This window comes from Monomorium pharaonis, chromosome 3 (assembly GCF_013373865.1).
Source record: "Monomorium pharaonis isolate MP-MQ-018 chromosome 3, ASM1337386v2, whole genome shotgun sequence".
In the NCBI taxonomy this organism is placed as follows: Eukaryota; Metazoa; Arthropoda; class Insecta; order Hymenoptera; family Formicidae; genus Monomorium; species Monomorium pharaonis.
In genome coordinates, this window is record NC_050469.1 from 15,815,163 (window position 1) to 15,837,736 (window position 22,574).

General features: G+C 37.2%; 2 protein-coding genes across 10 annotated transcripts in view; one reads left to right on the plus strand and one right to left on the minus strand.

Annotated features, from left to right (window-relative positions):
* The window catches only part of LOC105835035 (high affinity cationic amino acid transporter 1), a 207,955-nt gene that overhangs the window by 145,947 nt on the left and 39,434 nt on the right, over nt 1–22,574 (plus strand). The window lies entirely within an intron of this gene.
* Nucleotides 619–2,029, minus strand: LOC114254069. The gene has a single exon (XM_028189566.2). It carries the CDS (start codon nt 1,223–1,225, stop codon nt 920–922), a length of 306 nt encoding a protein of 101 aa, XP_028045367.1. The 5' UTR covers nt 1,226–2,029; the 3' UTR covers nt 619–919.

Sequence of the window (22,574 nt, forward strand, 5' to 3'; positions counted from 1 at the left end):
GAGGGCCGAAGGCCCCCCTTGTACCCCCCCGTGTGTGTGCGTGCAAAGCATTCACTGCATCACATGGGTTTGCGACTTTCCGTGTGCATTTGGTCCGTGCGCATGTGCAGTATGCGCATTTGGTCTGTGTCCGTTTGTTACTGTGTCCGTTTATTACTGTGTCTGTTTGTTACTGTGTCCGTTTATTACTGTGTCCGTTTGGTCTGTGTCCGTTTGTTACTGTGTCCGTTTCACTCAGCCTGCTGTGTCCGTTTATTACTGTGTGCATCTGGGATGTGTACACAGTAAACTTCACTCAGAAATAATGGTCTGTACATTCTCGTATATGCTACTATCCTTGAATACGGCAGCATCGTCCCGTAAAAAAAAATTATACAAAAATTACTGCACAAAAAATTGCATATTTTTGTGCATGAATTTTTGCGGTTTTTACAGATTTTTGTACAAAGTTTTCGCTTTCAGAATTTTTCTGCAGAGTATTTTACAGAATTTTATATAATGTTTTCTGAAGTTTTTTGCCTTTAGGAAAAATTACATAAAATTCTGCAAAATATTCTGCAGAAAAATTTTGAAGGCAAAAACTTTGTACAAAAATCTGTAAAGGCTGCAGAAATTCATGCACAAAAATATGCAATTTTTGTATAACTTTTTCCTACGGGCGTGCACACTCCCAGGATGTTTTATTACAACATTTTTGAACTTAATATAACAGATAATTTATTAATTTTAATTTTCGGTATTTTCCAAGCTCAATTTTTCACGCTTACCTTCCATTGTAGTCGACAACAGCCATTACATTATATGATGTCCATCCTTTTCTATTCACAAAGTCTCGATAACCTTCATATAGTGCGGTAATTAGAATGTGTGTTCTATCAATACACCCAATCAACTGTGGTATAAAGCTTCTTTCTTTAAATTAGAACGATATAAACTGGGCTTCATCTTCAGAAGGCATAAATATGTTATCTCGTACCATGACGTTGTTGATGGCCATGGTAACTCTAAATAAGCATTTTCGAACCGTCGATTTGTGAACACCCATCACATCACCAACGACTCTGTACTCGGCACAACTTGCTAATTTATACAGAGCTATTGCGACCTGCTTTTCGACAGATAAAGGCTGTCTGGATACCAGGAAAAGTGGCTTGGATTCTAGTTCAGTTCGAATAATGTCACATAGCATTGTGAAACTTTTGACATTCGAAAAGTGGCCAGCCATTCTGACAGAGTGAAATGCTCTCCTACGATTCTTTGCCAAAAATCATTGCTCCTCTTTTTGGTCCATATTCTTCTTCGGTATTGAATACCATCTAAAGTAAAGATCGGTGATATCGGATCGGTCATTTGACTCCATTGTACTAATAATTTATTCCTCTGTTGAAGGCATAATTTTCTCAATCTCATCCTTATACGTTTCATTATATTCCTCAGACGTTTTTTCTGGCTTTTTGCTGCATATTTGAAATTTAGAGTAATACTGTAAATGATGCTATAATTTGTTCTTCGTTTTTTTCCATTACTTTTCGTTACTTTTACTATAAATCGACTAACACTTTACACAGAATTATTCATCCCTCTATTACCGAAAACATTGGACTTTATCTGTATTAAAAACCTAACCTAACCTGTTGTGAGTTGGAACGGTGTAAACAGGGACATATTAAATGTTTAGTCCGCACTAACTTGATGCGCGTACCACCCGATTTAACGGTGTAAACTAGATCTATGGTCTTCTATATCTGTGGACCGATATCTGTGCGCTATCGTTCTATCAGCGCTACCCTTACGAAAAAATCATGGTGTAAGAAGATAAGGTGTTTCATTCCCGAGATGCGCGCAGTATCGACCAATCAGAGAGTTGCTCAAAATGTAAAAAGCAATATGTCTTCCAGCCATGTTCCCGACCAAGTATCAATCGAAGTGAGGTTATATCGCGCTGATCTGTCAAAGCCTTAAACTTAGAGCTATTAATTATATATAATTTGTTTAAAAAAAAAGTGTTATTGTTTAGTAGAATATTATTTAGGTAAGTAAATCAAAATATTTATTGACTGCAAAACAAAATAAAATAAAGTCAATTATTATTATTAATACTTATTATTATTAGTAGTAGTATGCTTCATAATTTATATATTTTTTACAATGACAATGCCGTCATGCTGTATGAAAAATTGCAAAACTCGGACATTCAAAAGTCGTACAACACAATATGTTTCATTTTATGCATTACCAAAAGAACCAAAGCTTTGTGAACAATGGCTTAACGCTTGTGAACGGAATGAAACGAATATAAAAGTTGCCTCAGGTTAGTTGCTATAATTAACAAAATATTATTTTGTATATATGCACAGTTCTATACTAAATTGTGTATACGTGAAAATAAATTTTAATAGAGTAAGTTTTAATTTTAGCAAGAATATGTAGTGACCATTTTGACACAAGTTGCTTTATAATGGAAAATACAAAACCAAGATCAGAAAATACACTTGTCAAAAGATTACGACGACTAAAAGAAGGTTTCCCACACAGCACGGGGAGCTCCCGAGAAGCTCCCGAGGAGCTCCCGAAGAGCTCACAAAATTTTTGATAAGCTTCATTTAAGCTTCAAAAGAACTTGCACGAAGTTCTCCGGGAGCTCCTATGTGAGTGAGTTCCAGATGCGCACAGTAATAAACGGACACAGCAAGCTGAGTGAAACGGACACAGACCAAATGCGCACAGAGCGAAACGGACATAGTGCGAAACGGACACAAACCAAATACGCAGACTGCATATGCGCACGGACCAAATGCACACACGGAAAGTCGCAAACTCATGTGATGCAGTAAATGCTTTGCACGCACGCACGCACGCACGCACGCACGCACGCACGCACGCACGCACGCACGCACGCACGCACGCACGCACACACACACACACACACACACACACACACACACACACACACACACACACACACACACACGGAGGGGTGCAAGAAGGGCATTCGGCCCCCCTCCCGCACCCACCCCGTCCAAGTCGCTAACCTATGTGGACTTTACTCTGCTTACAATGTACATGGATTGCATTTGGTCCGTGCGTACGTGCAGTGTGCGCATGTGCAGTGTGCGCATTTGGTCCGTGTGCATTTGGTCCGTGCGCATTTGGTTTGTGTCCGTTTCGCACTGTGTCCGTTTCGCTCTGTGCGCATTTGGTCTGTATCCGTTTGTTACTGTGTCCGTTTGGTCTGTGTCCGTTTGTTACTGTGTCCGTTTCACTCAGCCTGCTGTGTCCGTTTATTACTGTGCGCATCTGGGACACTCCCTTCTATGTCCGCTTTCGAGAGCTCCCTGAGAGCTTCATTTAAGCTCGCAGGGAGTTCAGAAATCATGTTTTAAGAACTCCCTGCAAGCTTCAAAATAATTCCCGTGAAGCTTCTATATAAGCTTGATCTAAGCTCTCAAGGAGTTCAAAAATCATGTTTTAAGAGCTCCCTGTGAGCCTCAAAATAATTCTCGAGAAATTTCTATATAAGCTTCCTCGGAGTTCTTATGTCCGCTTTTGGGAGCTCCCTGAGAGCTTAAATGAAGCTCTTCTTGAGAGCTTAGATGAAGCTATCAGGGAGCTTATATAGAAGCTTTACGGGAATTATTTTGAAGCTCGCAGGGAGTTCTTAAAACATGATTTCTGAACTCCCTGCGAGCTTAAATAAAGCTCTCAGGGAGCTCTCACAAGTAAACATAGAAGCTGCCGGAAAAAAAATTTTATTTTTATATTTTCTCAATTTTCGGAAGCTCTCTCTGAGTGGCGAAGGCCCACGAACTCTCTTCGTGTAACGAAAACAAGCTCATACTACACTTTGCTGCTAGTGAAGTACTAACTGCTAGGTAAGCCGTGAGTGATGGTTTTCTTTTATAAGCCTTTTGGAGTAAATTTTCTCACGAGAAGAAGCGCCGTGCCTTTGCCTAATGGCGATCTTGCGAACTACTCGCGGCTATATGACTATACATGCAGTACATTAATTTACCCGATATGTTTAATCTTGCTTGGCTATCTGGGTGCGAGCTTGTTTTGCCGAATTTTGTAAGCTTCACCGAAGTTCAGCAAAATAAACTGCCTGGGAGTTTGTTTTGTCGAATTTTGTAAACTTCTTGAAAACTCAGCAAAACGAACTCCCTGGGTGCTTGTTTTGTCGAATTTTGTAAATTTCTCGGGAGCTCAGCAAAATGAACTCCCTGGGAGCTTGTTTTGTCGAATTTTGTAAGCTTCTCGGGAGCTCAGCAAAACAAACTCCCTGGGAGCTTGTTTTGTCGAATTTTGTAAGCTCCTCGGGAGCTCAGCAAAATGAACTCCCTGGGAACTTAATCGGAGCTTGTGCTATATGGGTCTGTTCCACATAAAATAAGAGAAAATAGACAAAGATTATTAGAAAATGAGGTCAAAAATAAAAGAGATAATATAAATAACGTACCGTAAGTATTTGTTACGTCCAGCCTTATAGGATTTTACTCTTTATTCGGTAGGAAGGATATTTCGGGAAGAATGGTTAAGGCAGGGAAGAACGTAACAAAACGTGTAGAATTCCCGTAGGCACACAGTTTAAGAGAGGGTATGTGCCTCGGGTCGAACGCACTTTTTATGACTCAAAAATATAGGTCAACGTGCCGATAGGCCCGCTATAACCCGTTTCGAGTCGTACGTCCGTCGGTCCAAGTTTCGAGTCAACGAATTGAATCGCTTTAACTCGGGATCGGACCAGATGCAGTCTTTGTTCGGGATAGACGAGGTCGTTATTAATTAAAATAAATGATAAAGTTTCACATAAAATTAACAAAAGTATTTATTCTAATAACAAATAAAAATAAAAATAAAAGAAAATACAAATAAACGCTGAAGTCGTGGTTTGACAATTTGTAATAACGGTATAATCGAATTTAAAATGCATAGTAAGTATGTATATAGTTGTACAAATATTAAATAAGTATATAGTGGGCGGAGAAAGGGAAACAAAGAGATTTTTTGTTTTTTAATTCTACCGTACTAACGGTAAACGCGGAGCAAAGAAATAGACAAAGGGTTTATTAAATGGTTAGATGGGGTAAACATAGATGCTTGAAATTGTAAGAGGATAAAGAATAACGTAGGAGAGAGTGGGATGGAACATATCTAGGAATAAGTAAGAGAAACAGGAGGAGCGGGGACGTTTCGAGGATCACACGGGGATTCCTCGAAATTGTGGTATGGTGTCAGGATATCTGAGGATCACACAAGGGTTCCTCAGGGTCGTGGTATGGTGACGGGATATCTGAGGATCACACAAGGGTTCCTCAGGGTCGTGGTATGGTGATGGAATATCTGAGATTCGCACACGGGAGCCTCAGGTTCGTGTGAGTCAGAGGGAATTATTTATAAATAATAGGAGGGTGACCTAAAGAATTAAAAATGGAAGGGAGCAGATGAGTAACGTAAAAACAAAAGAAATTATAATTGTGGGACTTACTCATTGTTGGTTCTCGAGCAAATTTGTCGGAATCGAATAGATTTCTTGACCGGATGGAACGGCACTAAAGTTTACTTGCGCACTGATTCTACATGATTACTAACTAACTAACTCTAAAAACGTAACTCTAAAACTTTAAACGTAACTGAACTCACAACTAACTACTCTCAACTAACTGATTATTACTCTCCATTACTATTACTGACTATCTATTACTGACTGCTAAATTCTTATTACTGCTACTCTCATTACTGACTATCTATTACTGACTGCTAAATTCTTATTACTGCTACTCTCATTACTGACTGTTACTATTCCCCACGACATTATATATACTATTCTCTCTTCAAGATTTTGTATTATATATACAGAGTCTTACAAGGGGAGGATCCAGAGGTAGGTGGTTCAAATATTCCAATTGGTAGGATTCTTTTTCAGGATTGTGTGGTGGGTGAATTCTCCGTTTTCTTATTGGAAAAATAGTTTTTCCTTTTTGACCAATCATACGTTGAGTACTCTGTCGAAAGTTTCTATGTTTCCTCCCACATTCTTTCAATTTTATCGAAAGGGTCCGACCTATCGCGTAGGTTATCTTCCTTTGGGTTTAAGAGATAAATAATTTTTTCTATCGTGCTAGACGTGCTACGGTATGGGTTGCAGATGGAGGAAACGGTTATTTATTTTTTGCTTATGTTTGGATACTTTATTGCTCATTTTTTGTGAGGAAACGTGAAACTTTGCTTAGATCCCATGTTTGTTTTTGAATTTCTATCTTCAGAATTTATTATTTGTTGACTCAATATTCAAAAGGACTCGGAATTATCTACTTGGTCGTTTCGTCCATCTATGTTTGTCATTACGTTTCTAACAGACTAATCCTAGACGCATAAAAAATTATCGGAGACCGTTGAAACGGAATTTCTTTTGTATATTATTTGTTTTTCTGACGAAGGGAAATCGTGGAGTCTGCCGGACGTAACATATTTATTACATTTTTTAAAATTATATTATTGATATTTTTACATTTGTATACCTTAATTTTTATGTCTTTTTAGAATAATAACTACTATCCCTTCATGCACACAACAAATGCAATGTGCAAAACAGCTTGTTGGAGAAGGAGCACAAAATAAAAGAACTGTAGAAAAAACTGTGCAAAATATAGCAGAATCTAATATAGATCAATATAATAAAAATATTGCAGAACAATGTGATACGACAAAATTAGACATGTATATAATTAAATTTTCTTTAAAAAATACTACACATACACACACACACACACACACACAGAAGCTTTTTCTATTATATTTAATATATATACACATTTAAAATACATTTTCTATTTTGTATTTTTCAGAAACAAAGAAATTAACATAAATAAAAATTTTTCGATGGAAACATTACTGACATGGCTTCAAAGTTTTGAGGAGAAAAATCAAGAACTACATACAGAAAATGAAAATCTGAAACAAAAGAATAAACAATTAAATATGCAAATAACGCAAATACGAGGTAAAGTAATAAAAATGAAAAAGGAATCACAAATGGCTAAAAAAGCTTTACACAAGGTATTTACATCGGGCCAAATTTCGAAATTAATGTACACAAACAAACGAATACGATGGTCATCTGAAGACATAATGTCAGCTATTTCTTTGCGCGCATTAAGTCCTAAAGCATATAAATATTTGAGAAATGTAAAAAAGATGCCATTGCCGGGTCTAACAACTTTGTACAGTTGGATATCAAAGTTTAATGTTTTACCTGGAATTTTAAAAGATGTTATAAACATTATGTCAAGTAAAGGACACAATTTATCACTAGTAAAAAAATTAACAGTTTTAACATTTGATGATTTATATATTTCGAACGAGCTGGATATTGATCGAAAGCAACAAAAAATTTATGGTTCTCATAAAACTTGCCTAGTTGTGATGGCTCGTGGTTTGTTCAAGAATTGGAGACAACCTATTTATTATGATTTTGATACTTCAATGTCCCGTAATATTTTATTTACTGTCATACAACGTCTGTATAAAATAGATTATATTGTTGTTGCTGTTACGTGTGATATGGGTTCAAAAAATATGAACTTATGGAGAGAATTACACATTGGAGTTGAAATTGATAGTCATTTGAAAGATAGTCATGATGAAACTATAGATATCGAGAAAAGAAGTTCTATTAAACATTTCGAGAACACTTCTCTAAAAATATTCTTTTATGCTGACTGTTGTAAGCCGATTACAACCATATCTATCATAATTGCGATACGCATCTTTCGAAAGACGTCGCAAGAAGCACCTCTTTCGAAAGACGCACAAGAATCCGCCGCGCTCACGGAAATCCCTAGCAACTTCCGTGAGATTACAACAGCGCGCTCGGAAGCAGTTCGTATCGCCCTAGAAATAGGCTCTACGCTGCAAAATCAAACTGCAAGGCTACCGCGTTCCGATGTCGAAACGCTTAGCCTCGCGGAAGCTACTGACGCCCGGTCACTGGCCCCGAAATTGCGCCAGATACCATAATATATAAACGCGACCACGCCGTGACCGAGCGGAGAGAAACATAACAACGTCCGAGCCGCGTCGCGTACTATACATCTTATCGCGAGTGTTACGTGACATCAACACAGCTGATTGTAAGCGCACGAGAAAGAAATAAAGACAACGAAAAAAACAAGTAAGAAGAGTTTCCTTTCTCTCATACACTAAACCGAACCTTCATCCTTTGGGTCCTAATCCTTAAGGCAGGACGAATCCCAACTACCGACGGGAAAGAATTCCCAAAACGAGCAAACGCTCACAACAAAATTGGTGGCAGCGGTGGGATCTAAGAAGCCGTCAAGAACAAAGGACAGGAGAACGGATTCAAGAAGCCGTCAAGAACAAGGGATAGAAAAACGGATAGAAGAAGCTGAAAAGGAACTAACAAAGGACCAGCAAATCCAAAAACTCGAAGGAAGCACAATCCTGCGAGAAGAAGACCAGCCGACAGTAAGACGAGCTGAGACAGCACCATCGTGTTATTCAGTGCGTGAGTGCAAAGATCTGTGCCAACGCGTCACTACACGGTGCTAAGTGTCCTTGAAGAACGAGCTTCTCTGCCGGGGGACGGAACGGCCGACCAGCCAACGAGAGGTGGACCACAACAAGGGGCGACGACCAGACAACTGTAGACTACGAGGAAAAGCAGTACATCCTACTACAAACCGTACGCGCCAGTCTATCCAGCGAGCTGACCTACGACAACCGCCATGCGCGCCGTTCTACTAATGTAAGTCAGAATTGTAACAAATATTTGCGCACTTATTGTAATGTCCTGTGCGAAGGGCAACGCGACCGAGAAATAATAATACAGCAGAAAATTGACACCGCGCGAGAAAACGAGGCAACGCGAAGTTTATCCGCGAAAGAAAACGCCTGTCAAAAAAAAAAGATTTTTTTTTTACGCGCCAATTAATAATACAGTATCAGCGAGGAAAACTCTGATTCAAGTACGACGCTCTAGCACGTACACACGCGACCGCGATAAGACGCTTAGCCGTGCGTAATCCGACTCCACCGATAATACTCGGGAGACGACCGCGAGACATACAGCATGCGAGCTGCACACTATCTCGAATAATTCAAACAAATAATTAATGTCCCATAACGGAGACAGCCCGCGAAACGAAGGCCAGCAGCCCTCGGGAGATACAATAGATTCTCCAGAATACGAAGCAGTAGGCATAGCGGAAACCGCGTTACGCGATATACGAGACGCGACGCAACACGCGCTACGTGTTATAGGCGACCACGGAACATACGTCGTCACCGAACGGGGAACCACAGCGAACGCACGCGAGTTTAGTTTGATAAGCGCCGAACCTAATACAACGCGTGACTTAAACGGACGAAATCGGACAGATAATCGACTGATATCCAGTCCCACGACAATGTCTCACTCTCCCGCCGAAGCGTCCGGAAATATACCGCGAAATGAAGTCGATGCAGAAATATTACGACTTCATAATTCTCTGCATGAGGAAAATGACCATGCAGAAGAACGACCGGCACAGAGGATAAATCCGAACCTCCCGCCACGAGAAACAATGTTATTGCATGATGTTATGCATGAACTACGCGACCTGAAATTCCAATTAGGTCTAAGTAGAAGAGATCCGGGTTATCAGCAAAGGACGGAAGCACCTCCGAGACCCCAAAATTTTCACGATCACGCCTTAGATTTGTCGTACGGACGATCGAATAACGACATTAGAAATCAGCGCGGATCGACAGTAAATTTTCTGAGTATGAAGGAAGCGCGAAATATGATACCGGACCTCGACAGCACACAACGAAACCGCGTCCGCGAATTTATTAGCGCCGGTACATACGCGATGAAAAACATACACCCAGCCGACGAACATACCCTGCTAGAAGCCATCCTATGCACGAAATTTAGAGGTAAAGCAATGATGGACTTCTACACGCGCGATGTATATAGCTTCGAACAACTGAAAAGAGAGCTCGAAAATGAGTACCTTTCCAAACGGAGCACCGCACATCTGCAACAAAAGTTTAACTCGCTCAAGCAGAAACCCGCGGAAAGCGCGCAGGAATTCGGACGGCGAGTGGACCTTCTTGCCGTGGAACTATATGAGTCCATGGAGGAGGGCAAGAACCACACTATCGAACAACAGCGAGCCATCCTGGACAATATTAAGGAGCAGGCCCTGTACAACTACCAGATCGGTTTGCACGAAGACATCAAACTCCGGGTACGCGCCCAGCGATACAAAAATCTGCAGGACGCGATATCCGGCGCCAGTGCTGAAGAAAAAGTAAGAGAACCTAACCGAAATCGGAAGGAAGACCCTCGCACCGCTCCCAAGTACGCACGGAATACTCTGCGATGCGGAAAGTGCGGCAAAAATGGGCATGACGGGCAAGAATGCCGCAGCAGCCGATACGCTAATCGGTTCGAGTTACCGCGACCAGAGGGACGACCTCGCGTAAACACAGTGGAACTATACTGTTGTTGCGCCTTGCGGTACAACAAAGAATTTTTGCCGTACCTTGCGGTGCGACAAAAGATCTTTCGGGATTCGTTGCTGCCCAAGGAGTAGGAACTCGCGGAAAGAGGCGGCTTTTGTTGGCAGGGTCCTCAAATCACTCACTCACTGATTCTAAGTTAATTTGATATAAAAGATTTATTTCACTGTGGTTGTACATTGGTTGCTGTCGGCGAAGGTGCCGCGTCGTATTACACTTGATTAGATACGGCGCGTGACTCGGAGTTAACGCGTCGTATCTTTGCTCGCTTGAGATTTGCTTGCGGCTAAGTCCCGAACGCGTACTTCACTCGTGCGGGCCGTACGTATCGGCTTGATTTCTAATCACTGATCCCGCTGGCCGCTGTTCGGCAGCAGCTTAAATAGTGTCGCAGATTTAGTTATTAGTGGGGGCATCGGGCAATACCAAAGCCGACACCTCGTAATAGAAGACACGGAGCACGTAAACACCGTCGAAGATAAAAACCGACAGGAAGAAGAAGAAGAAACAGCAAACCGGAAATACACGGAAAAAGAAAAGGAACAGATATTATATGAATATCACGACGCTCCTCTAGAAGGCCATCAAGGAATTGCACGTACACTGAAGCGAATAAGATTAGATCATAACTAGCGAGGAATCACGAAAGATGTGGAAGACTACATCGCAAAATGTGAACACTGCCAGAAAAACAAATTAAAAGCAAAAACAAAGATGCCTATGGTGATAACGGATACCCCCGAAAAACCATTTGAAAAATGCGCTATGGATATCGTGGAACCATTAACGATAACGACCACAGGAAATAAATATATCTTAACCTTCCAAGATATTCTTACAAAATTCAGCAAGGCGATCCCGATAGAAAGTGAGGACGCAAATACAGTGGCACGAGCATTTGCTACTAAAATAATTTTTGAACACGGAATACCAGAGAAACTACTCACAGACCAAGGTACAAATTTTACAAGTGAAATTTTCAAGAACGTATGCAAACTGCTGAAGATCGAAAAAATGCAAACTACTGCATATCATCCAGAGAGCAACGGAACAGTGGAAAGATCACACCGGACTCTGGCAGAATATCTATGCCACTACATAAACACCGATCAGACAGATTGGGACGAGTGGCTACCGTACGCTAAGTTTACGTACAATACGACACCACATACCGTAACCGGGCTTACCCCCTTTGAACTGATATATGGACATAGGAGCTACTCTACCTACAGCCCTAAACCAACCGCCTAGATTGACATACTCCTACGACGACTACGCGCAGGAGCTACGAGAAAAATTGCGAGCCTTAAGCAGAATAGCAAAAGAAAAAGCAGAAGAGGAAAAACAAAAGGCGAAGAAGCAATACGATAAAAAATCAAAGCCAGCAATTTTTAAGGTCGGGGAAAAGGTACTGCTCTACGACAAAACGGTAAGACGCGGCCAATCGAAAAAGTTAGACGCAAAATGGATCGGACCGTACAAAATAATTGAGAAAAATAATGACGTCAACTATACGATAAAAATGGGACGAAAGACCTTACGCGTACACGCGAACCGATTAAAACTATTCATAGAAGAGTAAAGGACTCACCAAACTGAAGATCCAAGTATAATCTCAAATAATCCAGAGCACAAATTAAAAGGATAAAAACACTAAGTTCACTTTAACACGATATTATAAGAGAACTATGCACCAACGCACTACTAAGCAATTAAAACATACTATATCAAAATAAAAGATACTACTAAGCAAAACGAAATTTTTTTTTATATAAGCACTACAAGCTAGTACTACACTACACACACACAAAAAGGGGAGAAAGCAAGGCGCCAGTCATTCTTCGTCCCCCGCATCAGGAGAAGCATCCCGGACGAAGTACTGCGCTACCCACACATTAAAATCGGGGTCCATTTCCCCCTCAGAATCAGAGGAGACTTCCATCTCTTCTAATAAACGGTCGAAAAAATATAAATTCGAGACTAGTTCTGATAAATCTGGAGAGTCAGGAGGCTCATCCTCCCCATCAGACTCCTCCTCACTGGACAAAATAGCCTCGTCCAAAACACCTTCCTCTTCAATCTCCCCATCGTCCATGAGGAACTCCTCCGCATTCTCTACGAAGTCTTCAAAAACCTCAAAAACTTTCCCCTCATCGAGAGCGAAATCGTCCAGAGCAATAACGTCTGGAACAGGCGACGGAGGCGGCGACGGCACTAGAAAACGCATATTTATAGTTCTTCGCGACACGCACGGAAGAAAATCAGTCCAAGACTAACTTCATAAAGACTAACGACAGTACGAGAAGACTCAAAACGCTGACATATAAAAAACCAAAGATAGAAGTCTGAGCATCTGAGACGATAACGCACCTTGAACTTGCAGAATAATCACCTGCACGCGCCTCAGCGACGGACTATCAGTCCAACCAGCGTACCACATAGAAAAATTTAAGGACAACCCAGGGATTTATTATGAGGAAATCGGACGACTGCACCAAATCGAAGCCCATTGGAAACTAGTGATAAGGATGGACATCGCATTACTAGCACCTAAGCTAGAGCATATAACCAAAAGTATAGAACGCACCGACATAATGTGCAAATTATTACTAGCGAATGTAAAAACATGCAAGAACCTGCATGGAATCCTAAACAAAGGACACAATAAGACAAAACATCTGATACACACCATACAGATGATATACAGGACGCCGACAGATAAACGGCGCGGACTGATAGACGGAGTAGGCTCCATAGCCAAGACACTGTTCGGAACCATGGACGCCGACGACGAGAAAACAATTAACGAACAGCTGACGCTACTAGAGAACAACAACGCGGCAACAAAACACGCCGTAGAAAATCAACTAAAAGTAATCAACGCCACGATAATCCACGTGGAAACATTGGAACAAACTATCGAAGAAAACGAAAACGCACTGACGACACTCCTAGAGAAAATACAAAACCAAAACCTAATACATAACAGACGTTACGACCTAGACGAACATTTCACAGTTCTTAACGCTCTGACGAACGACCTACTACAAGACGCGTCCGAAATTATCGAATGTCTAGCATATATAAAAGAGGGAATATTACACCCTAAAATCGCGAATATAGACCGCATAATGGAAACCCTTCGTGAGGCTTTAACTTGGCCCCAGAGACTCTACCTTCCTACAGGTATGCAAAATTACGACTGATTAAAAATAGAAAAATTAATTAACATCAGCGCCTATTGCGACATAAAAAACATGTATACGATACTTAGATTTCCCTTAGCCAGCCTACCGATCTATAAACTTATGCGAATAATAGCGTTACCGGTGCATAATCACCTAAACATCTGTAAAAACGACTACAGAATATCCAGCAATAGACGCGGAAAAACAAACGTACATAACTATCAGCGAAAGCGACCTGCGAGGATAATAAAATAAATACCGAACATATATGCAAGGCGACGCATGCGATAAATAAGATAAACACAAATGCGATCTGCGAAGTACAAATGTATATACACAATCGCAACCTACACTGTAATATAAACCATATCATAAGCGAACACGCAATTTGGATTAAGACTCACGACTCTTGGTTGTACTCCACAGCAAAACCCGAAGAAATTAGTATAAAATGCCTAGACCACCCCGAAGGTAAAGAAATGATAAACAATACCGGGAAAATAACTATAAACAAAGACTGCAAGATAGTTACAACTGAACTAATTATTAAACCACACAAAACTCTCAGTTCTAAAATCCTAGACACATACATGCCTAGGATAAATATTACAATGATATACGAAATTTCTTTAGATAACCACACAGATAGTATACACTTGAAAAAAATTTCTAACAACCCACACGATTTCGGACACCTAAAAATGAGTATAGAAAAAATTAAACAAGAACTGGAGAGTGACCAAGAGCCGTTCTTCCGGAAAAAATAATTCATATATTCAATGACAACCAGCGGTGTTACCGCCTTAATCATACTAGCCATCATGATTTACATAATATATACAAAACAAACTAGCAAACCACTAAGGCCTAGCAAAGCAGATTGTCATCTGAGAACAAAGCTGTAAGCGAAAACATCGCACCCTCGTTTTCTTATCTAACGGGGGAGGGATGTTGTAAGCCGATTACAACCATATCTATCATAATTGCGACACGCATCTTTTGAAAGACGTTGCAAGAAGCACCTCTTTCGAAAGACGCACAAGAATCCGCCGCGCTCACGGAAGTCCCAAGCAACTTCCGTGAGATTACAACAGCGCGCTCGGAAGCAGTTCGTATCGCCCTAGAAATAGGCTCTACGCTGCAAAATCAAACCGCAAGGCTACCGCGTTCCGATGTCGAAACGCTTAGCCTCGCGGAAGCTACCGACGCCCGGTCACTGGCCCCCGAAATTGCGCCAGATACCATAATATATAAACGCGACCACGCCGTGACCGAGCGGAGAGAAACATAACAACGTCCGAGCCGCGTCGCGTACTATACACCTTATCGCGAGTGTTATGTGACATCAACATAGCTGATTGTAAGCGCACGAGAAAGAAATAAAGACAACGAAAAAACAAGTAAGAAGAGTTTCCTTTCTCTCATACACTAAGCCGAACCTTTACCTTTTGGGTCCTAACCCTTAAGGCAGGACGAATCCCAACTACCGACGGGAAAGAATTCCCAAAACGAGCAAACGCTCACAACATGACGTTCCGCATTTAATAAAATTAGTTAGAAATAACTTTTTTGATCATGGATTTAAAATTGGAGAAAGTTTTGTAGACAAAACATGTTTAGAACAATTATTGGCATTAAATAATAATGATTTAAAAATATGTCATAAACTAAGTGCAGTACATCTTGATGTAAAAGGAACCAAACGACAAAACGTTAAACTTGCAACTCAAATTTTTTCAAATACAAACGCATTAGCCATTAAATGGTGTGGAGAAAATGGATTTTTAGGGAGCACACAATGGAAATATACATCCGAAATACTTAAACTTTTTAACGACTGGTTTGATTTATTTAATAGTACATATAAATATAATAAATGTTGCGTTTCAAATGCTTATGGTGTTAATATAAAAGAACAAAATAAAATTATTAATAATATGAACGAATTTATCATGTTTAGAAATGCGAGTTGGTAAGAGAAAAAGTTTGTTACAATTTCAAAAAGGAATATTAATTAGTAATAGATTATTACAAGAAATGTTTGCACATCTAAAAGATAAATACACATCTGAAATGTTTGACGTCAAATATGTGCTAACTAAACGATTAAACCAAGACATTCTTGAAAATTTTTTTTCCTATATAAGATCTATGGGGAGTGGATATGTGCACCCCACACTTATAGAAGTTAAACATCGTTTAAAATGGTACATCCTTGGAAAACACTCAGAACATGTATTTTCTAATCAAAGAAATGTTGAAGAGGACAGTGATTACCATACATTACTTATTACTACTGATTCCATTGACTTAGCGGATCAAGTTGAGAACGAAGTAAAAACACACACACACATTGCACATTCCACAAATTCAACAAAATCAGTCTGTAGAAGGTATGCCGAGAAATTGAAAATTTATTGTAATTTTTATTTTAAAGATCTATAAAATAGTAACACAAAAACGAAAATAGCAATAAAAAAGACTTATGCATTATTATACTTACAAATGGTAAAAATTTATATTTTTGAAGAAACAGTTTTTATTTAATATCATGTGTTGTAATCAATAGGATAGATTTCAAGCTTCTTGTCGCCAGTGTATAAATAATAAATAAATTAAATCTTGTTGTCAACCTCACCTAACTGGCAAAATTTATCATGTGTTGTTCTTTGCAAAATTGCTTGTTCTAATTATTTATTCATTTTTTAGTGTTAAATTTAAATAATTACTAATTCTAATGAGCTGGAATTATTAGAAAAATTTGAAAGTGTAACTAATCAAGAAACAATAAAAGAAAACGCACTTTTATACATAACGGGCTATGTAGCACACATATTTTGAAATCGTTACCCTGATTTACGAGTTCCAACCAAATCTCTACCCAATATACCTCATAATGACTAGATTTACACAATATCTAGAGGAAATTGCACATATTCATCTGTAAATTTTATAAAAACAGCTGAAATTATGAATCAAGAATTTATCAAATTTCATGGAGATTTTTTTAGCAAAGAAGAACAGATTTTTGATAAATTAACTAACATTGTATTAATGAAAACAAATAATAATTTTCCAAAAGAAGTAATTGCGTATTTAATTCGTACGAGGACTTATATAAGACTACGAAATATAAATAAAGATATATTGGAAAATAACTGGCGCAAAAAACAATTTTAAAAAATGTATAGAATGAGTAATAAAGAAAATGTATATTAAAAATAAAACATTATTAGATAAATACATTTATTTGTTATTATTTTACAACATTAACTTCCACATCTACTTTTTGTGATATGAATAACACGGTATTTAAAACTTAATGTCAGAACGACCTTCACATACTATTTTTATATTTAATATTATTATTATTATATATTGTAATAATATTACTATTTAATGTTAAGTTAAAACACTACAACAATCATTGTGTTAAATGATATTAAATACAGAATTAAACTAGAAATACGACTATTAGTTTTCGATTGCAATACTAATTTACATTATTTGTGTACTTTCTTATTTTATAATATTTTTTTACTAATTTGCAGTCAATTTTTAACTATTTATTTGTTATATTATTTATTATTAAGTTTATTATTTTATTTTATACTTATATATCTTTTATTATATGATTTTGTTTTTAAAACTTTTAATTTTATTGTATTTTTTACATTCTTACAAATTTTGTTCATATTGTATTAATGGTAGATTTGAATTTGACGCTACATTTTGGGCAACACTTTGATTGGCTACTCAATATTTGGCCCGCCATTATGCGCAATGAAATACCTTATCTTCTTATGCTAAAACTCCATGTATGCGGTGAGCTCCGGCAAATGCATGCGGTGACCAATCAGAATTCAAACGCTTGCTGTGACTTGCCGGAACCAGACCTGCGCCTGGTTACTGATTACTCACCGCATGCGTTTGCCGGAGCTCACCGCAGACATGGAGTTTTAGCATTACACCATGGAAAAAATACTATTAGGGCTCAATACTAAGTATTGAGGTTCTAATACTTAGTATTCAGATTATAATACTGAGTATTGAGATTAAGTATTAGTCAATACTTAAGCGTTAAGGAGGTTAAGTATTGATGAATACTGAGTATTAAGAGTCACTATTTGTCAATACTACAGTATTGAGGGAGTTAAGTATTGATGAATACTGAGTATTTAGTGTCACTATTGGTCAATACTACAGTATTGAGGAAGTTAAGTATTGATTAATACTAACGGACTTGGATAGGAGGAGCAAGTGTGTGCGGACGCGTGGCGTATAAGTGCGACTGTAAGATTGTAATTAAAGCGGAATTAGGTAAGATAGAGTAAGTGTTTATAGATAGATAATTAGAGAGGTGTTTAAGAGCGTAGGGCAACTGAAGGGAATTGCAAGAGGTAAGGCGAAAAGATCTAGGAAGCAGAAAACAAACAAAAAGGTTAAGAGATTAGGGTTAGGTTAAATTGTGTAGGAGATCTCAAGAAAATGTACTGGGAGACAAGGGAGAGAGGAATAAAAAATAAAGGAATAGAAGGGCAGAGGAAATTAATAATGAAAGGATCAAGATAAGCAGGGAAAAAAGGTGATCGAGTTTCAAGAATCAAGAAGAGGTTAGTACCCAGATAGCACAGGACGTCCTCAGGATCATCCTGAATATGTCCCGGGATGTCCTGGGATCTTGTCAGGATATAATAGTTGTATTATTGTAAATATTTTATGTATAAATTTGACTTCTAAAGTAAGTTTAGAATGTTAAATTCTGTAATAGTATTAATATAAATTAAAATTTTACTCATGTCTTGAGGACATCCTTGGGATGTCCTGAGGATATATGTATTCTAGCTGAAAACGTTATTCTTAAAATATTGTATAAAGAGTTTCATTAGCTACAAAATGTCTGAAGATAAACTTAAATATAATGACTGTATAAATACCAGACATTTTAGATAGCACATAATGTTCTAAGAATGATATCCTGAAAGTCCTCAGGACATCCTAAGACAGTCCTCAGGACATTCTAAAACAATCCTCAGGACATCCCAAGACAGTCCTTAGGACGTCCTAAGAGAGTCCTCAGGACATCCTACGAAAGTCCTTAGGACATTCCAAAATAGTATGCAGGACATCCTGGACGTATAGTAATTTTTGAAAAAAACGTAAATTAATATAGCCAGTGAGAAATCTTTGAATATCGTATGTATTTCTAGAATGTATTGCAAAATCAAATGTGTAAAAATGTTGACTTTAAAGTCAGATTGAATGTCTACACTTATTGAAACAATATGGCATATTAACAATACTAAAAAATTATAAAAGATGACATTAAATAATTTTTTAATTTTATTTTATACAAACGGCGCAAAAACAGTTTTTTAATAAGTTATTCCACATGCTATTTCGCGCGCATATGTAAAAATGACTTTAAAAAACTGTAAAACTTTATATTTATTTATAAAAATATAAGTTAACTATATATGTTTCATCCTTCTGACAACATCTATTGTAATGATCTATAACAAATATGTATGCATAAACAAGAAGTACTCATGGATCATCACGAAGCGTTAGGATGCGTATGGTCTTCGAAGTCAAGCATCGTCGGCGATGGTTGATACTTGGATGGGTGACCGTTTTCTCGGGTACAGAGATTAAACATGCTTTAACAGGTACAACTGTCGCTAAAACATGTATAGTCTTCTTCCTCTTACAAAATTATCGTAGAAATAATTAGAACTTTTAATTTTTTGTTAAAGTTTTTTTTCAATTCTCAAAAACTGTTAAAAATACTTAGAAATATTTAAAAAATTTTCTAAATTAATCGGAATTTTTTATTTTTTAAATTTTTCTGAGAAACGTTTTAAAAAATTTCTTATAAGTTTCTTATAAAAAATCGATACATTTATCAAAAATCCTAAAAAAAAAATCTAAAAAATCTGATAAAAAGTGGTCATTGTTTGCTATTCCTGAGGATGTCCTGAGGAAATCCTATGGTATCCTCAGGACGTCCGATGGACTGTCCTCAGGATGTCCGATAGACTGTCCTCAGGATGTCCTGAGGACTAAAAAGTGGCGCTCGTTTGCTATTCCTCAGGATGTCCTGAGGACGTCCCGGGATAAAATCAGGACGTCCTCAGGATATCCACGAAGTCCGTCCTGGACGTCCTGAGGACGTCCTAAGGACGTCCGTGTGCTATCTGGGTAATGATAATATAGATAGGGAGTGTTTAGCAAAGATAATAAAAGAGGTTAAATCAATAGCAGCGAAATTTAAAAAATTCAAAGACAACTAATACTGATTATTAAAAGTCACTATTGGTCAATACTACAGTATTGAAGGAGTTAAGTATTGAGGAATATTGATTATTGAAAGTCACTATTTGTCAAAACTATAGTATTGAGAAAGTTAAGTATTAATGTATACTGAGTATTGAGAGTCAGTATTGGTAAATATTTAAGTATTACCGACTTGTATTCGTTAATGCTAAAGTATTGTGAAATAATATGAGTTAAAAAATGTTTATATATATATTCAGTACTGGCAGTGAATTTCGGAACATAACATAGCATAGCACTGCAATAGTAAGTATTCGTCAATACTAAGTATTCTATAAAAAATTTCGACCAATCTAGTATCGACCAATACTAAGTATTGAGTGCTTAATACTTACTATTCGTCAATACTAAGTATTCATAAATACTAAGTATTGGTCAAAACAGTGTTGGCCAATTTAGTATTGCCTTATACTAAGTATTGAGCGCTCAATAGTATTTTTAAGTGAGGGTAGTCTTTCCATCAGTTACGTGACATTAGACTTATACATTACACTACACTGTTTCTCAAGTAAACAAGATTTAAGTAATTGTGTAAACTATTCTACATTTTACACTTTTAGATCCGCCATATTGAACCAGCCACTTTTAATTTCCAAAATTTGACAGCAGTTTCGTAATTGACATCCTCGAAAACCCTCAGAAAACAATTGAAGTAACCCTAGTAGCAAAATACATTGGCAGTATATTGGCCATTATTGGCTAATATTGATTAAATATTGGTTATATTGGGAATGCATTGGCCAATATTTTCCCAATGTAACGCCAATATTGGTTATAAAATACTGACTCTAAATTAAAATGTAATTAATGTTTAATATGAAAAATCGATTGGTTCAATATTGGCCCAATGCTGAACTAATATTGAACTAATATTTCTTCTCACAAGGGAACCTCGCGAACTCGAAAATTCTGATTTTAATGAAACTTGGCATAAATGTAGAGGGGGTAAATATATGAATTTATAAATTTATCGTAGCTGCCCATAAACAGTTTAAAGGGGTGAAACCACCCTTTAAAGATTGAGACATTTTTCGTTTTCTCGATATATCTCGTAAACTAAACAAAATATTAAAAAATGTTTTATACAAAAGTTTTACAATAAAAGTATTTCTATCTAACTACAGTAATTAAATTAAAAAAAAATTTTTTTTAAACAATTGTTTTTTAATTTTTGAAAAAAAAATTTTTTTTTAATTTTATTAATGTAGTTAGATAGAGATATTGTTACCATAAAACTTTTGTATAAAACATTTTTTGATATCTCTAATACTTTTCGAGATATATCGGAAAAAGCAAAAATCTGCTCTACACTATGCACTGAAAAAAGCATGAGAGAATGCGATAGCACCGCGACGGAGAGCGTTAAAAAATATTTTAAAGAAATTTTTTATTAAGGTTTATTTACGATATTGAATATAATATAAGATACTAAAAATATAATAAAATAAAGTAATATAAAATAATAATATTTTGTATAATATAATAATATGTAATAATATAATATAATAATGTCGCACGTGCATGCATGCTGATGTGAGTGAGAGAGAAAGAGTAAATAATATTAATATAATATAGTAATATAATAATATAATATAATATAAAATATTTATATCCAGACTTCTTGGTCCGGATCCATTAGCGGTGACATGCCAAAGAGTCGACGCAGATCGACGACATTTGCCAATCCAAATCGGCTATATGATTTGTCAATTAAGTCATTATTTCGCTCTCTGTCGAAAAGTATCGCGTCCAAAATCTTTTCTTATATTGATAAATCCATGTATGTGGATGTTATAGAGATATATCCATGTCTAGATACAAAATTAACATATTTTAGTGTGGCATTATACATTGAACAACAATATACTTTGAATCAGGGTAATGAAAATGCAAATTAAAAAATAATGCATTACTTATTAATTTTTTAATATTTTTTTATTACATTTTTAGTATCTTATATTATATTCAATATCATAAATAAACTTTAATAAAAAATTTTTTTTAAATATTTTTTAACGCTCTCCGTCGCGGTGCTATCGCATTCTCTCATGCTTTTTTCAGTGCATAGTGTAGAGCAGATTTTTGCTTTTTCCGATATATCTCGAAAAGTATTGGAGATATCAAAAAATGTTTCATACAAAAGTTTTATGGTAACAATATCTCTATCTCAGTGCTTGAGCCTAGTTGCCCTTTTCGAGCCGATTCCCGAACGCGCCGCCTCCTATGCCCCCACTACCGCGCGCGGCCTTGACGGCCGAGCCGCCGATCTCGCCCGTACGCTTTGTCTCAGGAGCAGCTCTGTATAAGAAATAGTGCCTTGCACAAAATTCATTAAAATTACTTTAAGTAAATAATTTTTGTTTTTATAAACAAAAAAGTACTAACTTTTTTATTACTAATTTATTTTATGTAGTATAACAATATGTAAAAACATAATATGTAAATTAGAATTTTGACAATAGTTTTCCACATCATCCGTGAGATACTATTATTGATGCGTTTTTTTTTTAAGTGGTTTCCCCAGTA